General features: G+C 42.6%; 3 protein-coding genes across 3 annotated transcripts; all 3 read left to right on the top strand.

The window, feature by feature from the left end:
- The first annotated feature begins 3818 nt into the window (after nt 1-3818).
- Nucleotides 3819-7396, top strand: LOC115787555 (elongation factor 1-alpha). Its single transcript, XM_030740294.1, has 8 exons — nt 3819-3972; nt 4817-4971; nt 5467-5646; nt 5741-6037; nt 6117-6267; nt 6347-6603; nt 6686-6920; nt 7013-7396. The coding sequence occupies exons 2-8, from the start codon at nt 4828-4830 to the stop codon at nt 7135-7137; spliced, it is 1389 nt and encodes a 462-aa protein (XP_030596154.1). The 5' UTR covers nt 3819-3972; nt 4817-4827; the 3' UTR covers nt 7138-7396.
- Nucleotides 7397-7655: 259 nt separating this feature from the next.
- On the top strand, nt 7656-17075 carry eef1a1l2 (eukaryotic translation elongation factor 1 alpha 1, like 2). The gene is made up of 8 exons (XM_030740295.1): nt 7656-7779; nt 8758-8910; nt 10193-10372; nt 10467-10763; nt 11891-12041; nt 13871-14127; nt 16194-16428; nt 16880-17075. Exons 2-8 carry the CDS (start codon nt 8767-8769, stop codon nt 17002-17004), a joined length of 1389 nt encoding a protein of 462 aa, XP_030596155.1. The 5' UTR covers nt 7656-7779; nt 8758-8766; the 3' UTR covers nt 17005-17075.
- A 731-nt stretch (nt 17076-17806) lies between these two features.
- Nucleotides 17807-26388, top strand: LOC115788620 (cyclic GMP-AMP synthase). Its single transcript, XM_030741725.1, has 9 exons — nt 17807-17852; nt 20747-20886; nt 20976-21202; nt 21829-22051; nt 22162-22292; nt 23152-23296; nt 23546-23645; nt 24042-24164; nt 25373-26388. Exons 2-9 carry the CDS (start codon nt 20763-20765, stop codon nt 25731-25733), a joined length of 1434 nt encoding a protein of 477 aa, XP_030597585.1. The 5' UTR covers nt 17807-17852; nt 20747-20762; the 3' UTR covers nt 25734-26388.
- Nucleotides 26389-26940: the final 552 nt, after the last annotated feature.

Genomic DNA, 26940 nt, shown 5'->3' with positions numbered 1-26940 from the left:
TCTAAATCAGCCCTGGATCTCTGCCATCTCTTCCTCTCTGTCGCTTCCTTCCACTCGCTGCCTCGCCTGTCTCACCGACATCAACCAGTCAGAAATGGTCATTATTTTAGCACATTATGAGGAGGGTGGACAGTATTTTACAACTGCCAATCAACCTCCAGGTCAGAAGCAACACCTCAACACTGCCAGGTAAAAGAGGCCCGTCCACATTTCTGAGCACAAGTCACAACCAGCTGAGCAAATTTAAACAAACAGGTGCAGGTACAGATTTGGGTCCCGCCTCTGGGAAAGAGGTGACTTGAAGCTATATATGTGTGTGTGTGTGTGTGTGTGTGTGTGTGTGAGCTGCTTTTAAGTCAAAATGTCACATTTTAATTTACATCTATTTAAAGTGTTGGTCTAACAGGTTTGAAATAAAAAAAAAAAATAAACCAGTCCTACAAACCAATTCATAATGAATTAATCAAAGTCAGAGGATAAACAAACCCATGATTTTGTAAGATGTGAGAAGAGCTCCACCATTTCTGCTCCATAATAACTCGTTATCAGGTAGTTTTAGTGGGTAAATTAGTGTTTTTCCTGGCTTAAAATAGACCTTTGGAGTGTGACTATGGTCCATATGTAAGAACTGTACTGAAGTCAAATCATTTTTCTGTCATTTTTGGCTATTTCATTAAATAAACCCCACTTAAACCTTTGAGGTCATCACAGGCGGTAACCCCTGACCCTAAACTTTGAAGACAGGTGAAGTGGAAAAAAGGTGAATAGTTTTTTGATTTGTTAGTATGATTATTTTCTTTGTTGATTGCCAAGATTTGGGAGAAATATTAAAAACAAAAATGACATGTTTTGATGGCCGAGGGTTAGATTTAAAGTTCTGCTATTTTTTTCTTATAGTGGCCTGAATACACTTTCATGCATTTGAGATAAATTATTAAATATTGTTAGGATTTACATTGTTATCTGCAGTAGATTTTTTTTTTTTGAAGGGCAGAGTTATGTCAAAGCTTTAATAAAAAATATCAAAATAAAGGCTTTTGTTTTGGAGGCAAATATCATTTTCCTGGATGTTGAAATGTGCTCCACAGTCTCCTCTTTGGCTGTATTACTTATTTACTATGACTGGTGATATTAATGTACCATAAAGACTCCATAAACAATGTCAAAATGGTCCTTTAGGTGGTCACTAAACAGATTGTTATGTAAGGACTCATTACCTTAACTGTCTGTTTAATAAATAACATTTTATTTTATACTTAAGTAAACCCCCTTTTTTTTTTTTTTTTTGAGGGAAAACCCTGATTTATCAGATTTATGATGGAGAGGTTCACAGAATCACAGCAACAGCAGGTGTGTTTGGTTACCTGTGAGCTCCCTGAGGCTCACATTTTTACACCCCTCCTGGAGAATGGCAGTTATTTGGCCTGCTGGCAGCCTGTGAATGCGTTTAAATGTTTCATTGTGTGTTATCGGTGTGGCTCCTCGTCTGACGGGTTATATTTAGTGACTTAAGACACAGCAGAACTGGTTCATAGTTAAACATGAAGTGCAATTTACATGCGTGCATAAGAAGTGCTTTTGTTGGTGCTTCTATTTAAAAAAGTACACTTTAAAAAGTGTCTGCCAAGATGAGTTCTTTAACAAATTTCCTGCTAGTCCTCACAGCTCTCTTTCTGCTCTTATCGTTTCCCTCCTCACTCCTTATCTCCCTCCCCACCTCTCAGGCTCTTCGCTCTGCCCCCCCACCCCTCCTTCGCCCTCGCTCTGCTCGGCTCTGAGTGAAGGCAGCAGCTGCCAAGTCGAAGTTGCTGTTACCTGAACTGCAAAGAGAGCCGAGCCAGTATTTAGTGTGTGTGTATTTGTGAGAGAGTATCAGGGGAAGCCAGCTGCCTCAATGCTGGGCAACGTGCCACAGTGATGGAGGAAGAAGCAGAATCTGACCTCCTGACCTCCAGGCAGCATCCCCTGGCATAGTTCTCAGGCTTATACCACTTTTTTTTTTGTTTTTTGCTTTAATCCATTTAAATCATTGAGAATATACAGATTTAACATGTAAGCAAATGGGAAAAAAAAAATGTGGCCACACTAGCTGTAAATATTCTTCATTTTTAGATGCATAAAGCACACACCAAGAATATCGATCAAACCAGCATGTTTGCTTCATCTCAGATGAAATTCCCACCATGCTTTGTGGTGGTAAACAAGCATCACTTTTAATTCAATCAAACGCTTTTACACGTGTCTGCCAGGAATGTAAATGCCTGGCTGATAGGGTGGTGTTGAAAACAGTGGGAGTTAATCTGTTCCCCTGGCCTCTGTTTGAATGCGAATCTCACTCGGATACAAATAATCTTATCAGGCTGATGAGACGGCCCAGTGTTAACAGTAGCTGGGAGTCGGGTGGGGGGGGGGGTCCTCTGGGACTTTGGACTCAGGTTTGAAACTGAGGTGCCGTTTACACGAAGCCGTTTTCACTGGAAACGGTGTCGTTTTGATGCGTTTCAGCCTTTCGTTTACACAATGGCGTTTCAGAAACGATCCGCGTTTACACGAGGACATGTGAAACGATGAAAACGATGTAGTTCCCATGCCAGGCCACAAGTTGGCGTTGGTTTTCTCTTTGCAGTTTGTTTACGCAAGACGCGCATGCGTGGAGTGACACAGTAGGTAGTGCGGCAAATTGTTCATTACTTACAAAACGGCCAATGTGAGAGGTTTTGTGTGGACCGATGATGAGGTTGGATCGCTGCTGCACACAACGCTGAATTACAAAACGGTAAAAACACAGGAAAAGCATAAGAAGCACTCGTGAATCCGCGAGTACTGTTTATCAGTTTGCGCGTGCGCGAAAAACTGGCCGTAGCAACCATAGTGCGCATGTGCGAGTCGAGCGTTTTCAAATCACCCCGGTTTCAAGTGTTTACACGAAAACGCAAGCCGGTGCGTTTCTGAAACGCTCCACTCTGGACCCCGTTTCTGAAACACATCGTTTTCACTCTGTTGTCGTGTAAACAGAAGGCCGAAACGCATCAAAACGACACCGTTGTCGTGTAAACGCAAGGCCGAAACGCATCAAAACGACACCGTTTCAAAATGAAAACGGTCTCGTGTAAACGGCACCTTAAAACATGAAATGTGATTAAAATAATCAAAATTCAGTTACCTGCATGTGATGTTTCTACTCGGATGGCCCTGCAAAACATAAAATCAGTGAATTATTATGAATTTCTTTAAATGTATTTTGGTAAACAATTGGCATTGCATGGCCCTTTAGCAGTGATGTTCTGGAGGCTTTGACCGCAGCGCTAATTATAAACCTGAATTATTATGACAGATAATAATCGGGGGGTTTTCCTGGCTCAAACAGGCCTTTGGGGGCATATCGGGACAAAGAAAAGAAAATATAACAAACTTTTTCTTTAATGTAACAAAGATAGGTTTACTCCCATTGTGTGAGTCTGTGTGGGCTTTTGCCAACTTTTTGGCTTAAAACATAGCACAATACCACACAAATTTCACATAAATAGTATTAAAGTAGGTTATTATTATTGCCACTTAGCACCATACCTGCTGGTGTTTTGGATGTCTGGGTGATACAGTTTGAGCGTGGAAAAAGTGTGCACTTTTTCATGCAAAAAGTGGGGGAGTTTGGGTGAAATCTTACTTTAAATTTGTGTGTTTCTGCATCTTTTATATCCCCCTCATTGTTCCCCTGGGGGCTTTATTGTGCTGCTGCTGTGTTTTATTCATATCGCTGGTGAGACATCATGCATGTTGCAGGGCTTCATCCGGCGGCGTGCTGACGTTTTTTGCAGGAATGTGTGTGATTTGCGGGGTTTTGCGCTGGGGAGGGTGACGGGAAGTCAGGCCGCCTCCCATTCAGTATAAAACCTCCCAATCCGGCCCAGTCTTCCTCTTTCTGTTACCTGGCTAAGGGGCAGCAGCTTTGGCCGTGAAAACCCAGAAACACCGGTGAGTTTAGCTCTCGTTTTTCACGTAGACAGGGACCCGGCCTCGGGCCTTTAAATGTTCTGGATTCCGAAGATTTATTCCGGAGTTATCTTCTGCTTTGTGCGTCTTTCTTTTAATCCAAAACTTAGCTTTTTCGGTTACGTAACTTGACACTAACCTGTGGATTTTATTTTCGAGGGAATTAACCCGAAACATTTCTAAACGGACTTCTCACATGCTTGTATTAACTTGATGGTGTTCAGCGAGGTTTTGTCTCTTAGCGCGTTTAGTTGACGCTATTTGTGAACTTTTTAAGGAAAGATTTTTTTTTTTCTGAGGGAGGAGAAAATGTGGAGTGGGAAACGGGAACAAAGGGGGGCTGCCAGACGGGAGATCCGAAGATGCTTGAGTGGCATTTCTTCTCTCTCCTCTAGTGAAACAACTGCTCGTGTTTATCCGGCGACAGGTGCTATTAGTCCGGGCCAGATAGCTTCTGAATATTCGGCGATCTTTGTAACTTTATCCTACGTGGCCCAGCGGAGTAACACGTGTCTCGGCTGGCTTGTGGCCGAGTGAGGCCTAGCAGTAGCAGCCGCCTGGTAGCGGCTAAAGCCCGGCGCCCGAGTAAAGATGGAGTTGAAGAGGGTTTTAACTCGAATGAAGTAAAAAATAAATAAAAACTGAGGTATAATACAGCTGTTTTGGGGGGACGTCTATTGGCCCTGTGCCAGGGTGGTTTTCAAATGAAGCCGTGCATAAGATAACGCGGTACCGTTATCGTTCCCTGTCTGTGCTAGCGAAGTTTAAGGACTCGTTATGTGTTAAGGCTAACGTCTTTTTATTTTTATTCAACCCGTACCCACAGAAACTACAACAATGGGAAAGGAAAAGACCCACATCAACATCGTGGTCATTGGACATGTCGACTCCGGCAAGTCCACCTCCACCGGCCACTTGATCTACAAGTGCGGAGGAATTGACAAGAGAACCATCGAGAAGTTTGAGAAGGAAGCCGCTGAGGTAAGAGCTTGTATATTTATATAACTTCTTTTTCACCTTTTGTCTTTATAACAGTTGCTCTTATAAAAAAGAGAAATCAAAGATGGCGGCTCGGCATGCCTTCCTCTGAGCCTGCCCGGCACGAGGGCGTAGCATCCGTGTGCGCGCATGCGGGGTGGGGCTTAATGCGCGCAGAGAGCGTTGGTGGTGACTGCGCACTGTTCAATGGAGGCCTCAGACTGGCGTACAAAGAATAAAATGCTTAATATTTTAACAAAAAACAAAAGTTAACAAGCTTATAGCTTAAATATGGCTTGAATAAATGCTTAAATGACTAGAGAGCTGTTGGACAGGTGTGGGTTATCTTAATTTAAGCCAAATATGCCCTTTTTTCCCCCTTTTAATTTGAACACTTGGTATGCTCCAAAATGGTGGTGTCTTGAGTTTGATTTTCTTTATTGATATGGTCTGTCAATGCCCCAATTATACTTGAATTTATTATGTGTTCCTTCTCAGATGGGAAAGGGCTCCTTCAAGTACGCCTGGGTGCTGGACAAACTGAAGGCTGAGCGTGAGCGTGGTATCACCATCGATATCGCTCTGTGGAAGTTTGAGACCAGCAAGTTCTACGTGACCATCATTGATGCCCCTGGACACAGAGACTTCATCAAGAACATGATCACTGGTACCTCTCAGGTAATCATCATAGGCTGCAGCATCAACGTTTGACTTCTACGCTCCTCCTTCCAGGTTATTTTTACCTAACCTCCACCCTGCTGTTGATTTTCAGGCTGACTGCGCTGTGCTGATCGTCGCCGCTGGTGTTGGTGAGTTCGAGGCCGGTATCTCCAAGAACGGCCAGACCCGCGAGCACGCCCTGCTGGCCTTCACCCTGGGTGTGAAGCAGCTCATCGTTGGAGTCAACAAGATGGACTCCACCGAGCCCCCCTACAGCCAGGCTCGTTTTGAGGAAATCACAAAGGAAGTGAGCGCCTACATCAAGAAGATCGGCTACAACCCCGCTGCCGTTGCCTTCGTCCCCATCTCCGGATGGCACGGAGACAACATGCTGGAGACCAGTGACAAGGTGAGGACTTAAACCATTCAGTGTATCCACTTGCTAATTTGACTGAACATGGACTAAACTGTCACTTTGATTTCTGTAGATGAGCTGGTTCAAGGGATGGAAGATTGAGCGCAAGGAGGGCAATGCCTCTGGAACCACCCTGCTGGAGGCTCTGGATGCCATCTTGCCCCCCTCCCGCCCCACTGACAAGCCCCTCCGTCTGCCCCTGCAGGACGTCTACAAAATTGGCGGTGAGCAAAGCTACAGCACTACAAAAACCTAGTACTGCTCTTTGTATTTCTAGTATCTTAAACTGAGCATTCTTCTCAGGTATTGGAACTGTTCCCGTTGGCCGTGTTGAGACCGGTGTCCTGAAGCCCGGCATGGTTGTCACCTTTGCCCCTGTCAACCTGACCACTGAGGTGAAGTCCGTGGAGATGCACCACGAGTCCCTGCCCGAGGCTCTGCCCGGTGACAATGTTGGCTTCAACGTCAAGAACGTCTCCGTCAAGGAAATCCGTCGTGGATACGTCGCTGGAGACAGCAAGAACGACCCACCCAAGGGTGCTGAGAGCTTCAACGCTCAGGTTGGTGCAGAGACTGGTGCTGAGCAGCTTTGGTTGTATTTCATACATAGTATTTCACAGCTAACCTTTGGTGTGCCCACAGGTCATCATCCTGAACCACCCTGGCCAGATCGCTGCAGGCTACGCCCCTGTGCTGGACTGCCACACCGCCCACATCGCTTGCAAGTTCAGTGAACTGATTGAGAAGATCGACCGTCGTTCTGGCAAGAAGCTTGAGGATGGCCCCAAGTTCGTCAAGTCCGGAGACGCCGCCATTGTCAAACTGATCCCACAGAAGCCCATGGTGGTGGAGTCCTTCTCCAACTACCCTCCCCTTGGTGAGTTAGCTTCCCAGAATCCGTACCTGATACTCAATGATTCAGCAAAATAAACAGTTCCTAACCCAAGCGCTCCCCTGCTTCCGTTCCAGGTCGTTTTGCTGTGCGTGACATGAGGCAGACGGTGGCTGTCGGTGTCATCAAGTCCGTTGTCCCCAAGGAAGTGTCCGGAAAGACAACCAAGGCTGCAGAGAAGGCCCAGAAGGGCAAGAAATGAATGGCCGTTCAGGGCATCCATCAACAAGACGTGTGCCGGCAGCAGCGGGCCACACCTTTCCTTGCATCTTCCTCCCACCCTGGATCATCCTCGCTGAGGCACAGCTCTATACTCAAGGACTGGCTTATGCTGATTAAAACCCATCGCAAGAGTTTTCGCAGGAAAAAGAACTCTGTGGCATTGTCACTTACCTGAATCACATGACAGTGCCTCCTCTCAGTTGAGTTTAAGTTGGAAATGGTTTAGAACTGTATCTCAATGTTAAAAAAAGACAAATTTGATTGGAAAGAAGCTGCTGGTAACTAATAAATAATATCTGAAAAAATCGAAATTGGCTTGTCTGTATCCTTCAGTGTTGCAGTTGGTGTAGTTTCTGGCTGTCACGGGCGAGCCTCTGTGTGCTGCAGCTGTTTTTTAACCGTGCTATTTGTGTCCTGTGATGCACTTGTCATCCAATCGTCTCCATAGGAGTTATGCCACCCCAGCCAATAGCACCCCTTATTTTAGTCTGACACAAAACCAGAGCAATGCACATCCCTCCCTCTCCTCCGGTTCGGTATATAAACACCAGAGAGATCGCACTCTGTCCTTTTTTTGCCTCCACTCGAAATCTCTGGACGTCTTGGTAGTTGCTGGATGCAGGTTGGTGAATTTCATTTAAAATGCAGCTGTAGGAGCTAAATTTTGAACATGCATGCATTTACAGAGAAGCCAGGATGGCACTGGGCACCTAAAAACCTCTATATCATCTAATAGTGGCTTGAGCCAGAAACCTTAGTAATCCATTCAGTGCAGCTTTGCTATTACAGATTTAACATTGAAAGGTTAAAGACGTGCTAGCTCACCTTATTTCTTTGCCCTGGCACGTTTTTTGGCCTATACGGCTCCGCAGCAGGATTTTTAAACCGTAAAGGGGACCACATACTTAAAAAATGAGTTGCCAGGTTGTTTCTGCCAGTCATGGTAGCCCTGTTCTCTCCACCTACGTGAACGCGCACAGTGCCTCCCAGTGCTGCCTGTATGGGCGCGCGCCTGCATCCGTTGACAACATGGCGGCTCCGCGCTCCCGGCGGGTGCAACATGGAGGCGAGGAGCCGGTATTCATCCACTGCGCACATGGTGCGTGACTCACCGGCGTCCCGCCTCGGTGTCCTGAACGGTCATAGAATGCTTTAAAAAAAAAAAAAAAAATCAGCGCCCATATTTTACATATAAAATGTGTATATAACACATTGACGCGCTTAGATTTTATACTCGATTTTTGCGTATTTTTTATTTCAAGGACCTGGCTAACGTTGACTGCTGTGTCACAGTTGTACTAAAGGGGCGATAGTGTCATATTTTCTATATTTTAAATACATTTAATTAGCTTCGTTACAATCTTATCAAGTGATCCGGAGCCAAGCTTTTATTGAAACGCACTTAAGCCTGAAATATTTTATTTTAATTAAACTGCTCCCCATTAATTTAATAACTCAGTCAGCTGCTCCTTAACATTCACCGAAGGAAATAAGCCAAAATGGCGTCCACTGTGCCCACTCCATTTCGGGGACACTTAGTATATATCGCACATTATGTATTTGTAAAGTGGAAATAACTGCTCCCCGTGTTTATAACCAGTGAATCGAAATGGGAAAGGAAAAGATCCACATTAACATCGTGGTCATTGGACATGTCGACTCCGGCAAGTCCACCACCACCGGACACCTGATCTACAAGTGCGGGGGAATCGACAAGAGAACCATCGAGAAGTTTGAGAAGGAAGCCGCTGAGGTGGGTGACTGGGGCCTGATTTTAAGCTTTTCAGCGCATAAACCACTGAGGTAAAGAGGCACAATGGCAGAGGGGTGTGGTGTTAGTGACTGCTCACTGATATTATTTGGTTAAAAACCGCCATCTACTGTTAAAAATATGCACTGGCCTCAGTAAAGACTGGAAATAAATTGGGAAATAGTGCTTTTATATATTTAAGATTACACAAACTATTAAGGCAAACTGGACTAAGGTAAATTCAAACAAAGTCACAGTAATATCAGTCTGACACAGATATTGAAAAATAAAAAACACCCAGCCCTATATGAGGCTGCCCCACAAATATATATTTAATATTTATACTTTTTTAACATAATCTTAGTAGACTCATCCGGCCTGTTTGATGGCCATGTGTCACCCATGTATCTTAAATAAAAAGACAAACACTTCCACACAAAGCAGTCCAACTTCCAGCAAACAAAATGCAGGATTTACATAAGAAAACATATTTTGATCAATTCACAAAATGCACAAAAAAATACACAACAAACTATCCTGATTGACTCTGAAGATTCAAATCTATAAAGTACAACTTTAAATGTATTAGTCTGTCCTTCAGTATATATGTTTAATCCATCATGTAACACCGAGTCTGTGGATCTCTGGATCCATTAGGATTCTGCCTAACTGAGGTTCATTTTCTCCCAAATGCAAACTCAGTAAAAAGATCTTTGGGTGAAGTAACATTTGAAATATTAATGAGGTATTTCATTAACTAAAGTAGATTATACAGGGTTTTTTTCCCTGCATATTAAAATTTTTGGTGCCCAATCAAAGGCAGGTTGGCCTTCCCTCACAATAAAATGTTGTTAGTAGGGTTTAATTTACTTAATCATAAATCAGATATATATTTTTGTTTATGAACTAGCTAAAAATAACAGTAAAATTAACAGTAAAATGGACAGACTTCTGTTAACCAAGCAAACTCAGCCTGTACTGAACTTCATATGGATTATGTTCATAATCAGCCCCCCCCTCCCCAAAGCCGATCTTTGAGCCAATTAAAAATGAGATCTTTTTACATTAATTAGCTGGAGTTCAGTATCTGTGTGTGTTTGAAACCTGGCTTTGGGAACAGAGGACAGTGTGGTGGAGTTAACAATAAATTAAATGATTATAATATTCAGTTCCACTTACCTTTGCCTTTCTCAGGTCTGTGAAGAAACACGAACAGATGAAATAAAATCACTTCAGTTAAACCTCTCTGACTGACCCCGCCGCCCTTTTATTTCTTGCTCTGTAGATGGGAAAGGGCTCCTTCAAGTATGCCTGGGTGCTGGACAAACTGAAGGCCGAGCGTGAGCGTGGTATCACCATCGATATCGCCCTGTGGAAGTTTGAGACCAGCAAGTACTACGTGACCATCATTGATGCCCCTGGACACAGAGACTTCATCAAGAACATGATCACTGGTACCTCCCAGGTAATCATCATAGGCTGCAGCATCAACGTTTGACTTCTATGCTCCTCCTTCCAGGTTATTTTTACCTAACCTCCGCCCTGCTGTTGATTTTCAGGCTGACTGCGCTGTGCTGATCGTCGCCGCTGGTGTTGGTGAGTTCGAGGCCGGTATCTCCAAGAACGGCCAGACCCGCGAGCACGCCCTCCTCGCCTACACCCTGGGTGTGAAGCAGCTCATCGTTGGAGTCAACAAGATGGACTCCACTGAGCCCCCCTACAGCCAGAAGCGTTTCGAGGAAATCACAAAGGAAGTGAGCGCCTACATCAAGAAGATCGGCTACAACCCCGCCACGGTTGCCTTCGTCCCCATCTCCGGATGGCACGGAGACAACATGCTGGAGCCCAGTGACAAGGTGAGGAACTCAGATATATATGGGGTAAGATAACTGTCAAAAAGAATGTATGTGTAAGGAGTCTAAATTCGTACATGTAAGTCAATAAACGTGCATAAATATAAGATTTGTATTTCGAATGCAATCTATAAAGTTACAACTTCTCAACAATACAAATACAAATCACAAATTTACAAGTACAAGTTACAAAGTTACAACTTCTCAACAATACAAGTACAAATTTACAAGTACAAACCTCTAACTATTGAACGTCATACTGCGCATGCGTTAAAAGACAACATTCTGGGCACCTGGGTGGCTTAGTGGTGAAGCACAATACCACATACACACGCCGCGTTGCAGTGCGGGCGTCCCGTGCAGGCCCGGGGCCGATTTGCCTGTGTGTCTTTCCCTGTATCTTTCCTCCATTTCCTGTCTCTCTCCCCTGTCACGAAAAGCCGCTGTGGCCAAAAATGGGGGAAAAAAAAAAAAAAAAACAACATTCTTATGGAGGATACTTCTTCCTGGTTGGTGGCTTATTGTGTTGATTATGAAGTATGATTCTGAGTTTCCTGTCATTTTTGTGGAGTTTCCGTTGAGGTACATAACCTAATATTATGTGTTTGCTAGGCGCAGCTAACGGAGATTTTGAACACCGCTCACAGTCTGGTGTCAATGATAACTAGCAGGTTAGGTTCGTCAGGGAATGCCAGGCAAACGGTTAGAGAGGGCAATTCATCACAGCCTGTCGAGGGGCAGCAGACAGACAACAGACAACAGATAAGACAACCAGTAAGGCTTTCTCCACCGGAATAGTTCGGAATGAGCCACCAACCAGGAAGAAGTATCCTCCATCCGCCATAAGAATGTTGTCTTTTAACGCATGCGCAGTATGACGTTCGATAGTTAGAGGTTTGTACTTGTAAATTTGTGATTTGTACTTGTATTGTTGCGAAGTTGTAACTTTGTAGATTGCATTCGAAATACAAATCTTATATTTATGCACGTTTATTGACTTACATGTACGAATTTAGACTCCTTACACATACATTCTTTTTGACAGTTATCTTACCCCATAGACATACCTCAGTGTGGAGGTCTACTCAAAGAATCTGTCTCTTGACTTCCTGTCTTTGTCTCCATTTCAGATGGCCTGGTTCAAAGGTTGGAAGATCGAGCGTAAGGAGGGCGGAGCCACAGGCACCACCCTGCTGGAGGCTCTGGACTCCATCATGCCCCCCTCCCGCCCCACTGACAAACCTCTGCGTCTGCCCCTGCAGGACGTCTACAAGATTGGCGGTAAGTGAGGTCACGCAGCACCCTGTAAAACCATCTCAAAGAAAAAGTGTGGAAATGGAAACTACTCGTTCCCTGATTAAAGGGCATTGGGGGTCACTAAAGTAACTAAAGTAACTCATTTGTTATATTCAGCAGCAGCCTGCGGGGCTAAAAATAAAGGTAACATGGAGGTGCCAGAAGCTGCAGTTCCTCTAGTGGCCACTTGAGGCTGGCTCCAAACGTGAGTCAGTGCCGACAGACTCTCATGTTAAAATGTCCACAGAAAAAATGAAGCTTTGGAGAAAAGACAGTTTAGACCTTTATGGATGGTTTCCATCTTCACAGTGACTGTAGGGTCCATGATTTTCTTTAACTCGTTTATTTGGATTTTACTAAGGTTTAAAGTTCAGATCTGTGGCAGCTCACACTGACAGGGAGGTGACCTCACGTCCACAAACTGGGGTCACTGAACTGGACCTTTCAACCCAGTTTGTGCTGTTGTTGCCCTTTGGAACATTTTTAAAACAGTTATCTGATTAATAACTGTATGGTATAAACCAAACGGAAGGTTTATTCTTTAAATTCTGGTATTTTAATTAGTATTAGTCATTTATTTAATGCTAATTAGCAGATATGTGTCTGTACAGTTTATGGATGCAGTTCAGTTATGAAGCTTGGTGGCATTACTTGATAACTGAGCACTCCGATCTCTTGTCCAAATTATGTAACTTCTGGTAAAAGTAATCTGTTACTTTACAGTGTTTCCTGCTGAGTAAAGTAACACATTAGACAGATGAAACTCTGCTCTGCTTTTAGCTTGTGCACGTTCCTCCACTCACTGCCAGTGTTCTGGAGAAGCACTTGGCTTCTTTCAGAGTGCGTAGTAGAGTAGTAGAGTTTCTGCGTGTCGGCACAAACTAATGAGATACTCCCAACGATCTAAAGGCCGTCCTTGCTTCCATCGCGCTCGCTAACCTTAACATGCACATCGACACGACTGCAGCATTGGATGAATTCCTCTGTGCAGCTGCGGGCCACGAGAGTGGCAAAGAGATACATTTTAACAGTAACTGATTGGTGATCTGAAAAAGTAACTCAGCGATTGACAAAGCCAACTTGTTACGTGACTTGTTACCAAAAAAAAAAGTAATCTAAAGGCTAAAATAAATGCTGTCAGGTTGAAGGTCGCAGAAGGAATAACAGGCAGCTCAGAGGAGTCGATATCATTACAGCCTCGTTAGGTTTTCAGTCCAAGCTTAGAACAAAGAGGGGCCATAGTTTTACTGTTTTAGCTCCTTTTAGCTTCACAGTCAGTTCCCCTGCTTAAAAAACCTTTAAAACCCATCTGTATACACCGGCCTCTGTCTGTAGTCATTTTAATATTTAATGTTTGCCCTTTGATTTATTTCTTTGGTCATGTGTTTTGTTCTTATTTCATTTTATTAATTTACTGCTGCTGCTTTTGTAAATGCTGGGAAGCACCTTGGACCTCTGGTTTAGAAGGTCTTATAGAAATAAGGTTCATTGTTATTATTATTATTATAAACAGGACACAATAATAACCCACCTGCCTCTTCCTCTCTGTTTTAGGTTTAATCAGTGAAAAATCAGATCAGTCTTTATATAAAAATCTGAGCCTAAAGGAGTTAAATGAGAGTCCCAGCTCACCATGGATATTAATTAACAAAATAAGTCGACAGAAACATGTTGTTTTTAAATGTGTCTGTGGTCACAGACTGTGGGGTGTTACCAACATCACCTGACCCTGAGCAGGGCTTTAATATTTCCCACACATCATCAGCTTTAGGAAGTGGACATGAACGAGCACTGACCTCTCTCCCTTCTCTCAGGTATCGGAACCGTTCCCGTCGGCCGTGTTGAGACCGGCATCCTGAAGCCCGGCATGGTCGTCACCTTCGCTCCTCCCAACCTGACCACTGAGGTGAAGTCCGTGGAGATGCACCACGAGTCTCTGTCTGAAGCTCTGCCCGGCGACAACGTCGGCTTCAACGTCAAGAACGTCTCCGTCAAGGAAATCCGCCGTGGAAACGTAGCAGGTGACAGCAAGAACGACCCACCCCAGGCCGCTGAGAACTTCACCTCCCAGGTGAGCACGAAGAAAAGAATTAATATCAGATAATAAACACGCACAGCCGTCCTCGTTGATCACATGAGCCCTTCTTCGTAATTTCATTGATTCGCTTTGATCTTCTCATGATTTGCTTCTTTGAGTTGATTCCCTGTTTATTTATTTATTTAACCCAGAAACACCGCTGAGGTTTTAATCTGGCCAAGACGGCCCACCATTACCAGCTTTACCTCTGCCACCTGACAGGTTATCGCTCAGAAACTGAAAAATAATTTTCCATTTTTTGTTTCATTACTTCTCTTTCTTTTCTTAAATTTAAACATTTGTTAATAATTTTGAACTAAATCACAAAAATGAAATGGTAAATGGTAAATGGTAAATGGACTAGCTCTTATACAGCGCTTTTCTACTCAGTATGAGCACTCAAAGCGCTATTACAACATGTTTACATTCACCCATGCACTCCCATTCATACAAGCACTTCCATGTTTGCTAAGCTAAGTGCTTTTTTTTTAATTAACTATCATTCACACACATTCATACTCCGACGGAATGGTAAATGGACTAGCTCTTATACAGCGCTTCTCACAGCTTACCTGCAGTACCTGCAGGGCCCACCAGGGAGCCGCAGCCCACACTTTAGTACACCGACACAAGTGCGACCTGTCAGAGTCAAAGTAACGTTATTTACAGCACGTTATCAAATGTAACTTCTTTTAGAACATACTGTAATGTAGCGAGAATGTTATTTTGTAGCATTAATGTTATGTAAATTGAAACATCAAGAAACAAGAAACCAGCCAGATTTGTTTTTGTGAAATTGTTTTTCAAAAAAAAAACATAAAGTTCAGTACAAATATTTATTTTTTCTCTAGAGCTGCTAATAGTTGGAGGAGGCAGCCCTTGTTTTGCTGTTTTAAGGTTTTTGTTTACCTGGAGGTTAAATTTACCTAGGCTTAAATCATTTATTTTTCCTTTTTTTAATACTTTTTTCAAAGACATGGAAAAAAAAGAATGACGTAAATACCCACCCACACTCAAGCAGCACAAATACACGCAAAACAAAACAGAAACTTGTCACTGACACAAGCGCGCCCCCGGTGAGCTGTGACGGTACTGCAGGCACAGGGTCATTTACAAATAAATGAATAAAAAGATTTAAAATTAACAGTTTTGTTTGAGAAGTTCTAAACCAAATAAACCATATAATGATTGTGAATTATTCCTACATTTTTACTAAAAATGTAACTTTTTGTTATTACTCGTTTTTCTTACCTTTTATCTGTAACATATGGTTTGCCTCTCGCTGGTGACAAATACAGTTACATGTATAGGAAGGAATTATTAATCTGCATTGCAAAGGAACATTTACTGATTCCTGTATATATACTAAATTTATTCATTTGATGATTTCACATACAATAAAAGACCCAGTGGTGTCTCAGTAGAATAGAAAATCTCATCAAATCGTGGTAAATCATTTGGAATTAGTCCACATTTAATGTGTTTATCCAGCTGTTTAAGAGAGAGCAAGTTGTTTAACCAAACTGTCAGCTTTGGAGTCTTCCAGCATTTCCACTTAATCCTCTTAGCTGTGATCATATGAAACATAAAGACATCCTGCGCAGATGGAGAAACGGAACCAGTTTGTTTTAAAGCACATCAACAGATATTTCCCCAAGAAAAGCACCGCAGAAAAGTGAAGATGCTCCATTTGAAAGAAATGTTTTTGAATCTGAATCCAGACAGGAATAAAAGCCCGGATCAGCGTCTTTTTCCTCAGTTCTGTCATTTTGTCCTGAATAAAAGTCCTTTAATAAACCGAGGGAGCATGATGTTCTCTAAATGTCTAAATACGCTCACATCATTCCTTCACTTCAGGCTTAGATTTGCATGTCTGAGGCCTTTCATGTAAATACTGAATATGTAAACATGAGTTCGAGTTAATTTGGCAGTAAAATAAGAGAATTGGCGCACCATGAATCTACCTTTAATCGGACCGTCTAGCTTCATCCACCCTAATTGACAACCAGGTCCAATATTTCCGATCTTAGACGTCGCTTCCCTCGTTTCTCCCCGCGCAGGTCATCATCCTGAACCACCCTGGCCAGATCGCCCAGGGTTACGCCCCCGTGCTGGACTGCCACACCGCTCACATCGCCTGCAAGTTCAGCGAGCTCAAAGAGAAGATTGACCGTCGTTCTGGCAAGAAGCTTGAGGACAACCCCAAGGCTCTGAAGTCCGGAGACGCCGCTATCATCACCATGGTGCCTGGAAAACCCATGTGTGTCGAGAGCTTCTCCCAGTACCCCCCACTGGGTGAGTAAAAACGCTGTTTGTTTGGAGGTAAATCATTTTCAGGCAGATCTTTAACAGTGCAGAGGTGTGACATGTGACCTCAGGTTTTTTTTAGTTTTCTGGTAAATTTATTATTAAAACTCATATAAAATACCATGAAAGGGCAGAAACCTTCTCTTTATTATATGAATCAGTTAATTTGCTAATGTTAATGTGTAAATAGGTTAAATTTTTCAGCTTTAAGCAAACATGGATATTCAGGGTTATTTACAATATTCTCTTCTGTAGTTAAAACCTATTAGAACTACTGCTACAAACCCGTTATGAGACTTACCCAAAGCTTGTTTGGAATGAAGGCAGCGCTGTAAAGGAGACGGATCGGTCCCTTCGAGCTAAAGTCAGAGGTTGTGTTTGAAGCCTCTCACCGTCTCCTCTTCCTGTTTCTCTCTCCTCAACTGTCTCCTCCCCTCAGGCCGCTTCGCCGTGCGTGACATGAGGCAGACCGTGGCCGTCGGCGTCATCAAGTCCGTCGAGAAGAAAGCCGCCACCGGCGGAAAGGTCACCAAGTCCGCACAGAAGGCCGAGAAGAAGAAATGAATCCTCGCGCAGGACGTCCACCGAAGAGTCGCGTCTCAGCAGCAGCGGGCAGCCCCACCCTCCCTTCGCCCCCTCCACCCAGCGCCGTCTTCTCTGAGGCAGAGCTCTCTACTCAAGGACTGGCTTATGCTGATTAAAACCCATCGGAAGAGTTTCCGCAGGAAAGGAAGGCTCGAGCCTTCAAGGGAAAACTACCATCATGATTAAATTTAAACCAAAACAATAAAAATCTCAAACATTGCCAAATGAAAATGCCTCTCTTGTGTTTATTGGCTGAAGACTGTGGCAGCACTCCACAAGTTTCATAAACTCACAGATACAAGAATAAAGTCCAATTGTTTATGCTCTTATTTATTTCTGCTGTAGATTCTTTCATTTCCACCACTTCAGATGAGTCAGGTGCATTCAGTCTGCTCATAAAGGTGTCAAACAGCCGACCCTGAAGTAATCTCCAATCAGAGACGCGTCTTACAAGCAGGTGAAAGATCTGCGCTCTCCACTAAAGCTGCAAAAATAGCAGCACTGAGCCACGCCCTGCTCATTGTGAGTCAGAGTCTAAATGCCCAAACAGGCACCTGATTTATGAAGTCACACAAAGGTAGCATTTAATGCTACCTGTGCACACCTACACAGTTGAGCTTTACAGGAATGAGGGTTGTTAGCACATACACTGACGCAACTTATTCCCATCAGCAGTGATGCAATCAGTTCCCTGGGAGGAGGCGGTGGAAGAGGGTGGGTTTGTCCATAGATAATGTTTCATGATAACTGAAATTGAAAGTAAAGCTACTTAAAAAGACAACACAACAGTAAGCGTGTCATTTCCACCTGCAAAGGACGCTGCTCAGGTGAGTCTTTTAACATCATAAATCTCTGGGATTTTTTTGTAAAGGAAATTTAAATCTTTCTGTTTAGCAGTTTAACTCAGAACTGGTCTCTGATGGTTTTATATTCTCTCTATAATGGTTTATAATGGAATACAGCAGCTGTAAAGGTTTCCTCACTCAGTTGATGCTGGACCAAGATCCTCCAACTTTATGCTTCATTAAAGCTGCATTTAATCCAAAGTGACTGTTGATCAATAACCTATTAAAAAAAATCTCATCTGACTTTTAGTGTGAAGATGTTTGATAAACCATCTAATTATCACGTGCATTATGAAGAGCCTGGGATGAAAAAAAATGCTGCTCCAGTAAATAATAGAAACAAAAGTCAGCGTGACTCTTTAGGCACACACTTAAAGAAACACACGCGTAAAATTACAGAAAAAATCACCGACAGCTCGTTACTGACATTTTCTGTTCATTCATCGAAAGTATCCGACTTTTGTCTGCAGCAGCAAAAAAACACAAAACAATTTATACAATAAATGGTATAAAAAATAAACTGAAAAAGAGGAACTTTCCTGTTATTAAATGGAATATTAGTAATAAAAAAACTAAAGATTAATGTTTTTTTTTTTTTACTTTGGTTTAGTCTGCACGTTCATGTTCAGTGAGAAGATTGTAAAACAAAAATGCAGTTAAAGGAGGTAAATATTTGCCATCCTTCTTTACACTGTTCTCATGTTCCTATAAAATCCAGTGGCCACACCCTGAACGTAGACTTCTGGGCTGCTGTTCAGGTGACCACGCTCACGATGTGGAAAACTGCAAACCTTACAAAACTGTCTTGGTTGGACTCTTTTTTTCAGGGTCCGTTTGTGCCACACGATTACGCTCACATGCTCCCCGTCAGCTGTCGTTACGACCTTAAAACATTTACTGCTGCAGAAGGCCGGCACATTCTTTCCTCTCATGAAACGTAAAAAATTTGGACACGACACTTTTGTTTCTGACACACCGAGAACTGAGCCGTTGATGCTAGATTTCAGCTGGCCTGAGATCTGTTGCGTTTTTCCCTGAGTTCTTGTTCAGAGTGAAATTCTTAGTAAGTTCTTTTTTTTCCAGTATTAGCCAATAAGAAGGAGATTGAGACATCTGGGACGCATTCATAACGTGTCATGTAATTAATTGACGTGGACAATCTGTCAGAAATGTGTTCTGAAACCTGAAGGATGCTTCCAGCTTAAACAATGTTACACAATAAAGTTGCACTGATGCAGTCAAGCTGATATGCTCTACTGAGCTTTCTGTGTGTGCCCACTTCCCAAAAACTCCAAACTGATGCTACTTATTTTAAAAAAGACCTACAACACAAGCCAGGTGTTGTTTGAGTGTTGACCTGCTGAGCTGATATGAAATCATCATTTTAGATGTTTATGTAGGTTAAACACCCAGAAGGTCGCGATAAAACCTGAATCTGTCAGACAAATGCAGTCAGTGAATATCGAAGCACTCAGCATCAGAAATCATCCAGTGATAAAATCTGCCCTGCAGGTTCCTCTTCTGCTGCCAACCACAAACATTTTACGAGTTTGAAAACTGAACTGCAGGGTTATAAATGTGAGCAGCAACTGCATGAAAATGGAACAGCAATAAATGAATTTCACTTTAAATCAACCAACATTACAGCACTTTCCTGCAGGATTTACGATCAGGTGACGATGGTGAAACAAACTCTGGACTCGTGGCTCAGAGTGCAAACACAAAGGGTTTGAACCCTTTGCAAACACAGGTTGTTTAACCAAACAGATGCAGAGAGCTGCGCGTTTGTGTTCCCACATTCTGAATTACATAAAGCCAGCAAAGACTGAGAGAAGCTTTCATTAGAAACACAGTCTTAAAAAATCTATATTTATGATGTACATAGATTATATAGATGCTGAGCACATGTCATCAGAATCAGAATCAGGTTTATTTGGCCAAGTATGTTTACACACACAAGGAATTTGGTTCCAGTTGATGGTGTCTCTCTAGTATTATACAGTGTTATATAATTCAACTTAAATACTATACAATATACAAATACAAATCTAGGAAAGGAAGGTGCAGTGTAATTTAAGAGCTATACAATATACAAAATCTAATAATAAGATAAAATAAAGTGTAGTGTGCGTTGTAGTGTAATTTTACGATTAGATCATAGATCAGTGATCTCCAGAGTGTGGGCCACGGCGCCCCGGTGGGCAATGAAGGGAGTGGAGATGGGAGCAGGAAAAGCACTTGTGCGCTTCTGTATGAAATTAAAATAAAAAATCAACTAAAACACTGAAACTAATGAAACGAGCCACGGGAAAACCGAAGGTGGAGCAGTGGTTAGCAGCTGCTGCAGGTGAAGCTCTTAATGCGGAGTCAGCCTCAACAAGCAGAAGGTCAAAATGAGTCAAACGAAATGAAAAAGTGGGAGAAGGAAATGATCAGAGCAGCGCTCGGAGGCTTGGATGGACTGCAGAAACATTTCATGACTGTAGCAGGTTTGGGAATGGCCACAATTCATATGCACATACACACACTTCTGTTACGCACGGTGCAAATGTCAAAGTCAGTAGTGTTTTAAATATTTTTTAGTTATAATTCATTGTTCCTTTAGTACCTTTAATTACCTTCATTTAGAGTATTTGTGTCCATCCAGTCCCTGAATATACCCAGAAACTTAAACAAATTAGTCAATATTTGAAGCTGCATCACATTAACATCCTTTACTTTGTCCAGGCTGTTTTTTTAGTACAATTTGATGCCAAATTAGTGCACATATGGTGACTACATTTGCACAAAAGTCTTTGCATCAGACAGACAATGATATGACTGCTGTAAGGAATGCATCCCCATTCAACAGCTGATTATTTTCTGTGTGTTAAAAGCTGAGACGAGTGAGTTATGGAGCTCCAGGACGCTCAACAACAATCACCAGGTAAAGCACAGAAGGCCATCAGAGGAAAGCCGAGTCCTCCACGTCCCACACCAGCCAGACAGAGGCAGAAGGTTCAGCTGCAACCATCAGGTGATGCTGCCATCTCTGAGGACTCACAGGAATCTTTCACCCTCACTCTTGTGCTTTCCCTTATAAATAAAACCTGTGTCCCTTTACAGAGGAGGAGGTGGCTGAGGACACCGTCTCCATCCCCGCAGATCTGGCCACCTGGATCAGAGCCAAAGCCGAAGACCTGAAGATCCGGCAGACGGACCGTTGCTGGGCTGCTGAGCTGGTCAACGATTTCCGTGAGAACCTGCTGAACTTCCTGCACACCAACACTGATCAGCCTTTCTTCCAGTCACTGGAGTTCCTCACCACCGGCAGCTACTTTGAGAAAGTTAAGGTGACGTCACAGCTTCTGAATTTGAGTTCAGACTTTGGATTTCCACAGTGTGTCTTTGTCCTGGCTTTCTCCCCTCAGCCCCCTCACAGCAGATGACTGCCCCTCCCTGAGCCTGGTTCTGCTGGAGGTTTCTTCCTGTTAAAAGGGAGTTTTTCCTTCCCACTGTCACCAAGTGCTGCTCATAGGGGGTCATTGTGACTGTTGAGTTTTCTCTGTAATTATTGGAGGGTCTTTACCTTATAATATAAAGCACCTTGAGGTGACTGTTTGTTGTGATTTGGTGCTATATAAACAATTGAATTGAATCTGATTGAGCTATTAAAACAAAAACAAACAAAAAGACCATCAGCCCGCACATGCTCTTTCTCATGAAACTCTTTAAGTTCTTCCTGTTTTGTGTTGATGCAGTTTTCTCTCACCTGACTCCCCGAAAAGCATCAAATCACTTCATCAATTCACTTTTGATGCACTAGCTTCTGTAATTATTACAATAAAAATAATTTCCTTAACTCCTCTGAGCACCTTATCCATGCTGAAAGCCTTACTCCATCTCTCTTGCTCCAATGCTCTCCTCCTCTTGTGGTCTGATCTCATTTTTATCCTTTTCATTCGTCCTCTCCTCTCAGATCCACATGGCTGATGAGTTTGACATGATGCTGACGGTTCAAGTGTCCACACGCCTCAGCTTGACAAAGCTCGACGAGGGTCTCTTCTACCGGATCGATCTCACGCGGCCCACTCGGCAACCTATCCGGGCTTTCCTCCTGGAGAACCACCTCACCATTTCCTCAAGCAAGATCCTGAGTGAGATGTACCGTCTCATCCGCAAGTTCCTCAAGACCTACAAAGGTTTTCTGCTTCCTCTCTGACCTTTTTATTATAGTTTGTGCCAGTCATCTTCTCTCCTGCTGCTTTCTGCTTGGACCTGAAAATGAAGAAGAACATTTGCTTGTTTTCAGTGCCCGATGAATGCTGTCGCTGGGAGGTGAACAGGAAGCGCCCGCACTGTCCGGCCGTCACTTTGTCTCTGTTCAAAACTGACAGCAACAGCGGCGAGCTGATCTCTGTGGATGTGGTTCCTGCGCTCGAGGTAATCACTACATCTGTTTGTTTAACCTGCTCGTAAAAGATATCCTTACTGCCTTCTGTCACGTTGTCTTGTGAAGCACTTTGTAGCTTTGTTTTAAAAGGTGCCATAAAGTTTATTTATATGATGTTTTCGAGCTGTTCCTGTTCTCATGGATGCTTCAAGTCCTTCAAGTCCTTTTACTCTGCAGGAGCTGTTTATCGATTTGCTTCATAAGCAGAACACGTTTAACAGTTTGAGGCTTGTTTCTTTTGGCTGGTTAGAGTTTGTAAGAACAGGGAAATGCTGTGGGCACCTCAGATTATCTCACCTCATCATATAAATGCAAAACACATTTTATTTGTATTGATTTGAATGTCAAAAAAAACCTACAAAAGGCCTGAAGGACTGAAATGAATGAGACGCACGCCACTGAAAAACCAAATGACTTCCTCCTGGATGTTATTCCCTGCAGCTGTTCACCTGAGAAATACCTGTAAGATATGATGACTACTGTAATGCTAATGCCCCAAGGTGGTCAAGAGGAGTAACTACAGCAATAACAGCACATAATGCACATCAAAATTCATTATAATAGGCACAGTTTAGGCCCAGCATCCACCTTCCATCCACCATTTGTTTTTCCTACTACACAAAGGTCAGGATGGGATCAAATATAAATATAACACGGACATTTCCAAAGGGAGCAGGAATCCAAAAAGGGGAACGAGGAACAAGAGGAGATAAATCTGAGAGCAAACATGTCAGGATGTCAGTGAAACAGGGACCAAAAGTCAATAAACACCAAACCAGGGCCATCATGTCATTAACAGCAGTAACAGCAGTAACAGCAGTAGTAACAGCAGTTTGTGTTTGTCTGGAGGTTCAAAGCTGGCCGGCTCCGGTCCGTAACGGCCCGGATGTGGACGACTGGTTAGGCAAGAAGGTTCGCCAAGAAATCAGAGGCTTGCCGTGTTACTTCGTACCGAAGAGGATGAAAGGACGAAACCTCAGCGAGGACGCCAAAGGTGAGAGGAAGCTCTGTAATGTAATGTGTTTTTTTTTCTTGATTTTTGGTTCATATTCCATCTTAAAATGAAACTACCATACAAACTGGAGACTGCTCATTTTTTTCTAATTATCTCCCCCACTGTAAGCCCCCTCTTGGAAAATAACACAGCTGATTATAAGAGGAATGATTTTTGTAGCGTTATTGCACAGGGGATGTGCTCAGTTTTGTCATGTATGTGGTGTTGTGTTTGGCCTTCCCTCATCAGAGAGCTGGAGGATCTCTTTCTCTCACATTGAGAAGAAGATCATCACGTCTCACGGCAACAAGAAGACCTGCTGTGAGAGTCGTGCCACCAAATGCTGCCGGTGAGCTCTCCACACCTTCTCACACAGACTCTGATCATCTCACCATAAGATCGGCTGGAATAAAGCACTGATGGGCCTGCTGTCATTTAAGCACAATCTTAATTGATAGATTTGATTGGTTTGATGCCTTATTAATCAGTGTTTGATCGCTGTGTTCAATGACTTTTAACTGTTAAAAATGTCTGAAATTATTACTCATAAAATCTATTTTGGAGTTACACTTTTTGTATTTGAAGAGCAAAATATTGATAATAATATTGCACAGCTGGGCTCAGCTCCATCCTCCCCGTGACCCTGAAATGCATTGATGAATGTCACAGTTTTAAAGACAGAGCCTTATCAATGAGTAACAAGAAACTTTTGGATGCTGCCTTTCTGTCGCACGTTTTCTTGCAGAAAGCAGTGCTTAATGCTCCTCAAATCCCTGATTGAGGGTCTGAAACAACGTTTTCCCAAAGAGCTGGAAGGCCTCTGCTCGTACCACGGGAAGACCACCTTCCTCCACACCCTGTCCACCAGGTACTCCCTAAAAAAACATTTTAAAGTTAGGATTAAGGTAAATATAGAGATAGTGATGTATGTATGGGGGATAAATTCAGCTGAAAAAGCTGGTGATGTAGTGGTGGTAACTTTAGTTGTAGTGAAATGAGAGTAAAGGTTGAATGGAGCGGTATTTATCCAACACTGTTCTGTTCTTAATGAGCACTCGAAGCGCTCTTGAGACGTAGTGATGCTGCGGTGCAGTGGACCTGGACCTGGACTATGCTTTTCCTTTTGTTCTGACAAATATAAACTGTTAAAATGGTCGTTGCTCATATTAAACATAACCAACGTTTTTAATATTGAGATCTGCATACGTGAACATAATCTCACTGAGGGAAAAGCTCAGACTGCTGACACTTTGCTGCTCTTGACTCTTTAAATCAGTGAGAGAGAACATCCCCACTGCAGCCATCTTAAATGCAGAGTATGTGAGGGTCTGTGTGGGTCCAAGTAAAGTAAACGCACTGATCAGAGGGTGAGTGGGAGGCTCTGTGCAGACTTTACTGAGTGGACCCGTCCTCAAAGACGCCACAGTGTACCGTCTGTGTCGGCATCTGCAGCAGAGCCCAAAAGCCCCACCCACCTGCTGTTCAAACCTTCTGTTTGCAACAAGGAGCCAATTAGAAGAAGGTTGGCTTGAAGCTGTGGTTCTCAAACTATGGAGCAGGCCCCTCTAGTGGTGCACAGAGTCACTGAAGGTGCAGGCATGACAATTATGGAATGACATCACAATTTTTATTTGTCATAGTGTAAGATTTAGGAAATTCACAACAGCACACCAGGGGAGTGAATGATTTTCATGGTAGAGGGAGAGGAGCTCAGACAGCCTTCAGACTGAGGATGAACTGAGGGGCTGCACCAAGGCTCACTGTGAGATAAATACAAGGATTATTTTGAACTGTGATTTATGCAAAGCTACTCTGTTAGAGTCCAAGAATAAAAACATGGAGCATAATTAGCATAATTAATTTTCTACATAACAAACAAAAGCTTTTCTATTTAAAGCTCTGCAAATAATAATAATCGAATCATCTCCAGTCTCACTTAAATAAAAAGTAGACTGTCTTATTACTGTTGTTACTGCTTATTACTAATCACAGTGTGACCTGTAGCCTAAACACAAACACAGACACTGCTCTGATAAATGATTTCTCTGTTTTCCTTCTCTGCACCTCGTCTCTCAGGTATGACGACGCCATGTGGGCTCCTCAGCACCTTCCCGCCTGCTTCCTGTACCTGATCCGGGCTCTCGAGGACTACGCACACAGAGGGAACCTCCCTCACTTCTTTGTCCCCGAATGCAACCTCTTCTCCTCCTTCTCCCGTAAAGCTCTGGCTTTCCTCGTCAGTGCCCTGGAGGAGCAGAGGAGGGAGGGCCTGCCCCTGCTGAAGCATCCATCTCCAGTCTCCCCTCTGACACCCGATGAGATGTTTGAAGGAAAGCCGCTCATACTGGCTCGGTCTGTGGATGCTGCGCTGATGAATAAATTTGTTGTGGTGTTTGCTGTGGCGCTGATGTTTGCCTTCTATATCCTGTACAAGTAATAAGAAAGTGTGACGGTAATTAAGAGAAACCAGCTGATAAAGAGCGTTCGCTTGCACTGATTTCAGTCACACTGCAGGAGATAAATTTATCAGTGATTCAAATAATGATATCAAACCTCAGTGATGTTTGTCTCTGACTTTAACACAAAATATTTAAGTCTTAATGTAAATGTTAGTATTTATTAAGCACAAATTTTATGCCCTGATATTTTGTTTCAACTTTAAACTCTCAGGTTGACCTTAAGTGCATGTTGTAGAGTTATTTCATAGTGGTTATTTTTTTTTTAAGCAAATAGTAGGAAAGCACAGGTGACATCATCAAAAAAAAACTTGTCTGTGAAAACTAAGTGCAATATGAGTGCTTTGTAACATAGTATTTAACTATGAAAACAGTGGTTACTGGGAAATAAATGTACTGTATGGAAGCTTGTTTCTGCTCCTGAGGAAACCTTTTTTTTTTAAAGTCAAAGTGATGAGTTATGGATCCCAAAATTGTGAGTTACTTAGGAGTAAAAAGTAGAAGTCAGTTTAACTCAAAGTTTTGTTAAGTTTGCCTGTCTTTTTTCTATTTTTCCCCCAGTGGTGCAAACAGACTTCCACGGTTTTCTGCTGCTACTTACCTGCAGATTTACTGTGTATCTCTCTTTAAATGTAATACAGGATAAAATAAATTAATATATGATGATAAAAATACAAAAATCTGAATGTAAAGTTTTTTGGTTGAGTTTTTATTTATTTATTTTTTGGGGTCAATTCACCATTTTAATTCTGTTTTTGTAAAAAAAAATTTATATATATATATATATATATATATATATATATATATATATATATATATATATATATATATATATATATATATATATATATATATATATATATATATATATATATACTTTTTTTTTATGTGACCTGTAACATAAGCAGAAATACTGATAGATTTTTCTCATTGAATAAATGTGAAACTCAGGCTCCACCTTTTCCTTTAGGTGTAATAATTGGTCTATCAAATCCCAATACCTATTTTTTAAATTAAAATGTCTTACTTGTGTAAATAATTGTAAAAGAAACGAGGAAGGCCTATTATAATCCCACAGGAAGACTTCATGGGAGGTTCATGGATGCAGTGATGGAGGACATGCAGAAGGGTTGGCATGACAGAGGAGGTTGCTGGGACAGGGTGAGATGGAGTCAGATGATCTGCTGT

This window comes from Archocentrus centrarchus, chromosome 11 (assembly GCF_007364275.1).
Source record: "Archocentrus centrarchus isolate MPI-CPG fArcCen1 chromosome 11, fArcCen1, whole genome shotgun sequence".
Taxonomy (NCBI): Eukaryota; Metazoa; Chordata; class Actinopteri; order Cichliformes; family Cichlidae; genus Archocentrus; species Archocentrus centrarchus.
Note: the sequence above shows the minus strand (reverse complement) of the source record. Positions and strands in the feature narration are given on the sequence as shown.

What these genes read in the sequence shown, in the direction of transcription:
- eef1a1l2 (XM_030740295.1), top strand. Translation starts at nt 8,767, where the DNA reads ATGGGAAAGGAAAAGATCCACATTAACATCGTGGTCATTGGACATGTC. An exon ending in TGCTGGAGCCCAGTGACAAG is followed by an intron (nt 10,764 to 11,890) that starts GTGAGGAACTCA and finishes TCTCCATTTCAG; the next exon opens with ATGGCCTGGTTCAAAGGTTG. An exon ending in GGACGTCTACAAGATTGGCG is followed by an intron (nt 12,042 to 13,870) that starts GTAAGTGAGGTC and finishes CCCTTCTCTCAG; the next exon opens with GTATCGGAACCGTTCCCGTC.
- LOC115788620 (XM_030741725.1), top strand. Translation starts at nt 20,763, where the DNA reads ATGGAGCTCCAGGACGCTCAACAACAATCACCAGGTAAAGCACAGAAG. An exon ending in GCTACTTTGAGAAAGTTAAG is followed by an intron (nt 21,203 to 21,828) that starts GTGACGTCACAG and finishes CTCTCCTCTCAG; the next exon opens with ATCCACATGGCTGATGAGTT. An exon ending in ATGTGGTTCCTGCGCTCGAG is followed by an intron (nt 22,293 to 23,151) that starts GTAATCACTACA and finishes GTTTGTCTGGAG; the next exon opens with GTTCAAAGCTGGCCGGCTCC.
- LOC115787555 (XM_030740294.1), top strand. Translation starts at nt 4,828, where the DNA reads ATGGGAAAGGAAAAGACCCACATCAACATCGTGGTCATTGGACATGTC. An exon ending in TTGAGAAGGAAGCCGCTGAG is followed by an intron (nt 4,972 to 5,466) that starts GTAAGAGCTTGT and finishes GTTCCTTCTCAG; the next exon opens with ATGGGAAAGGGCTCCTTCAA. An exon ending in TGCTGGAGACCAGTGACAAG is followed by an intron (nt 6,038 to 6,116) that starts GTGAGGACTTAA and finishes TGATTTCTGTAG; the next exon opens with ATGAGCTGGTTCAAGGGATG.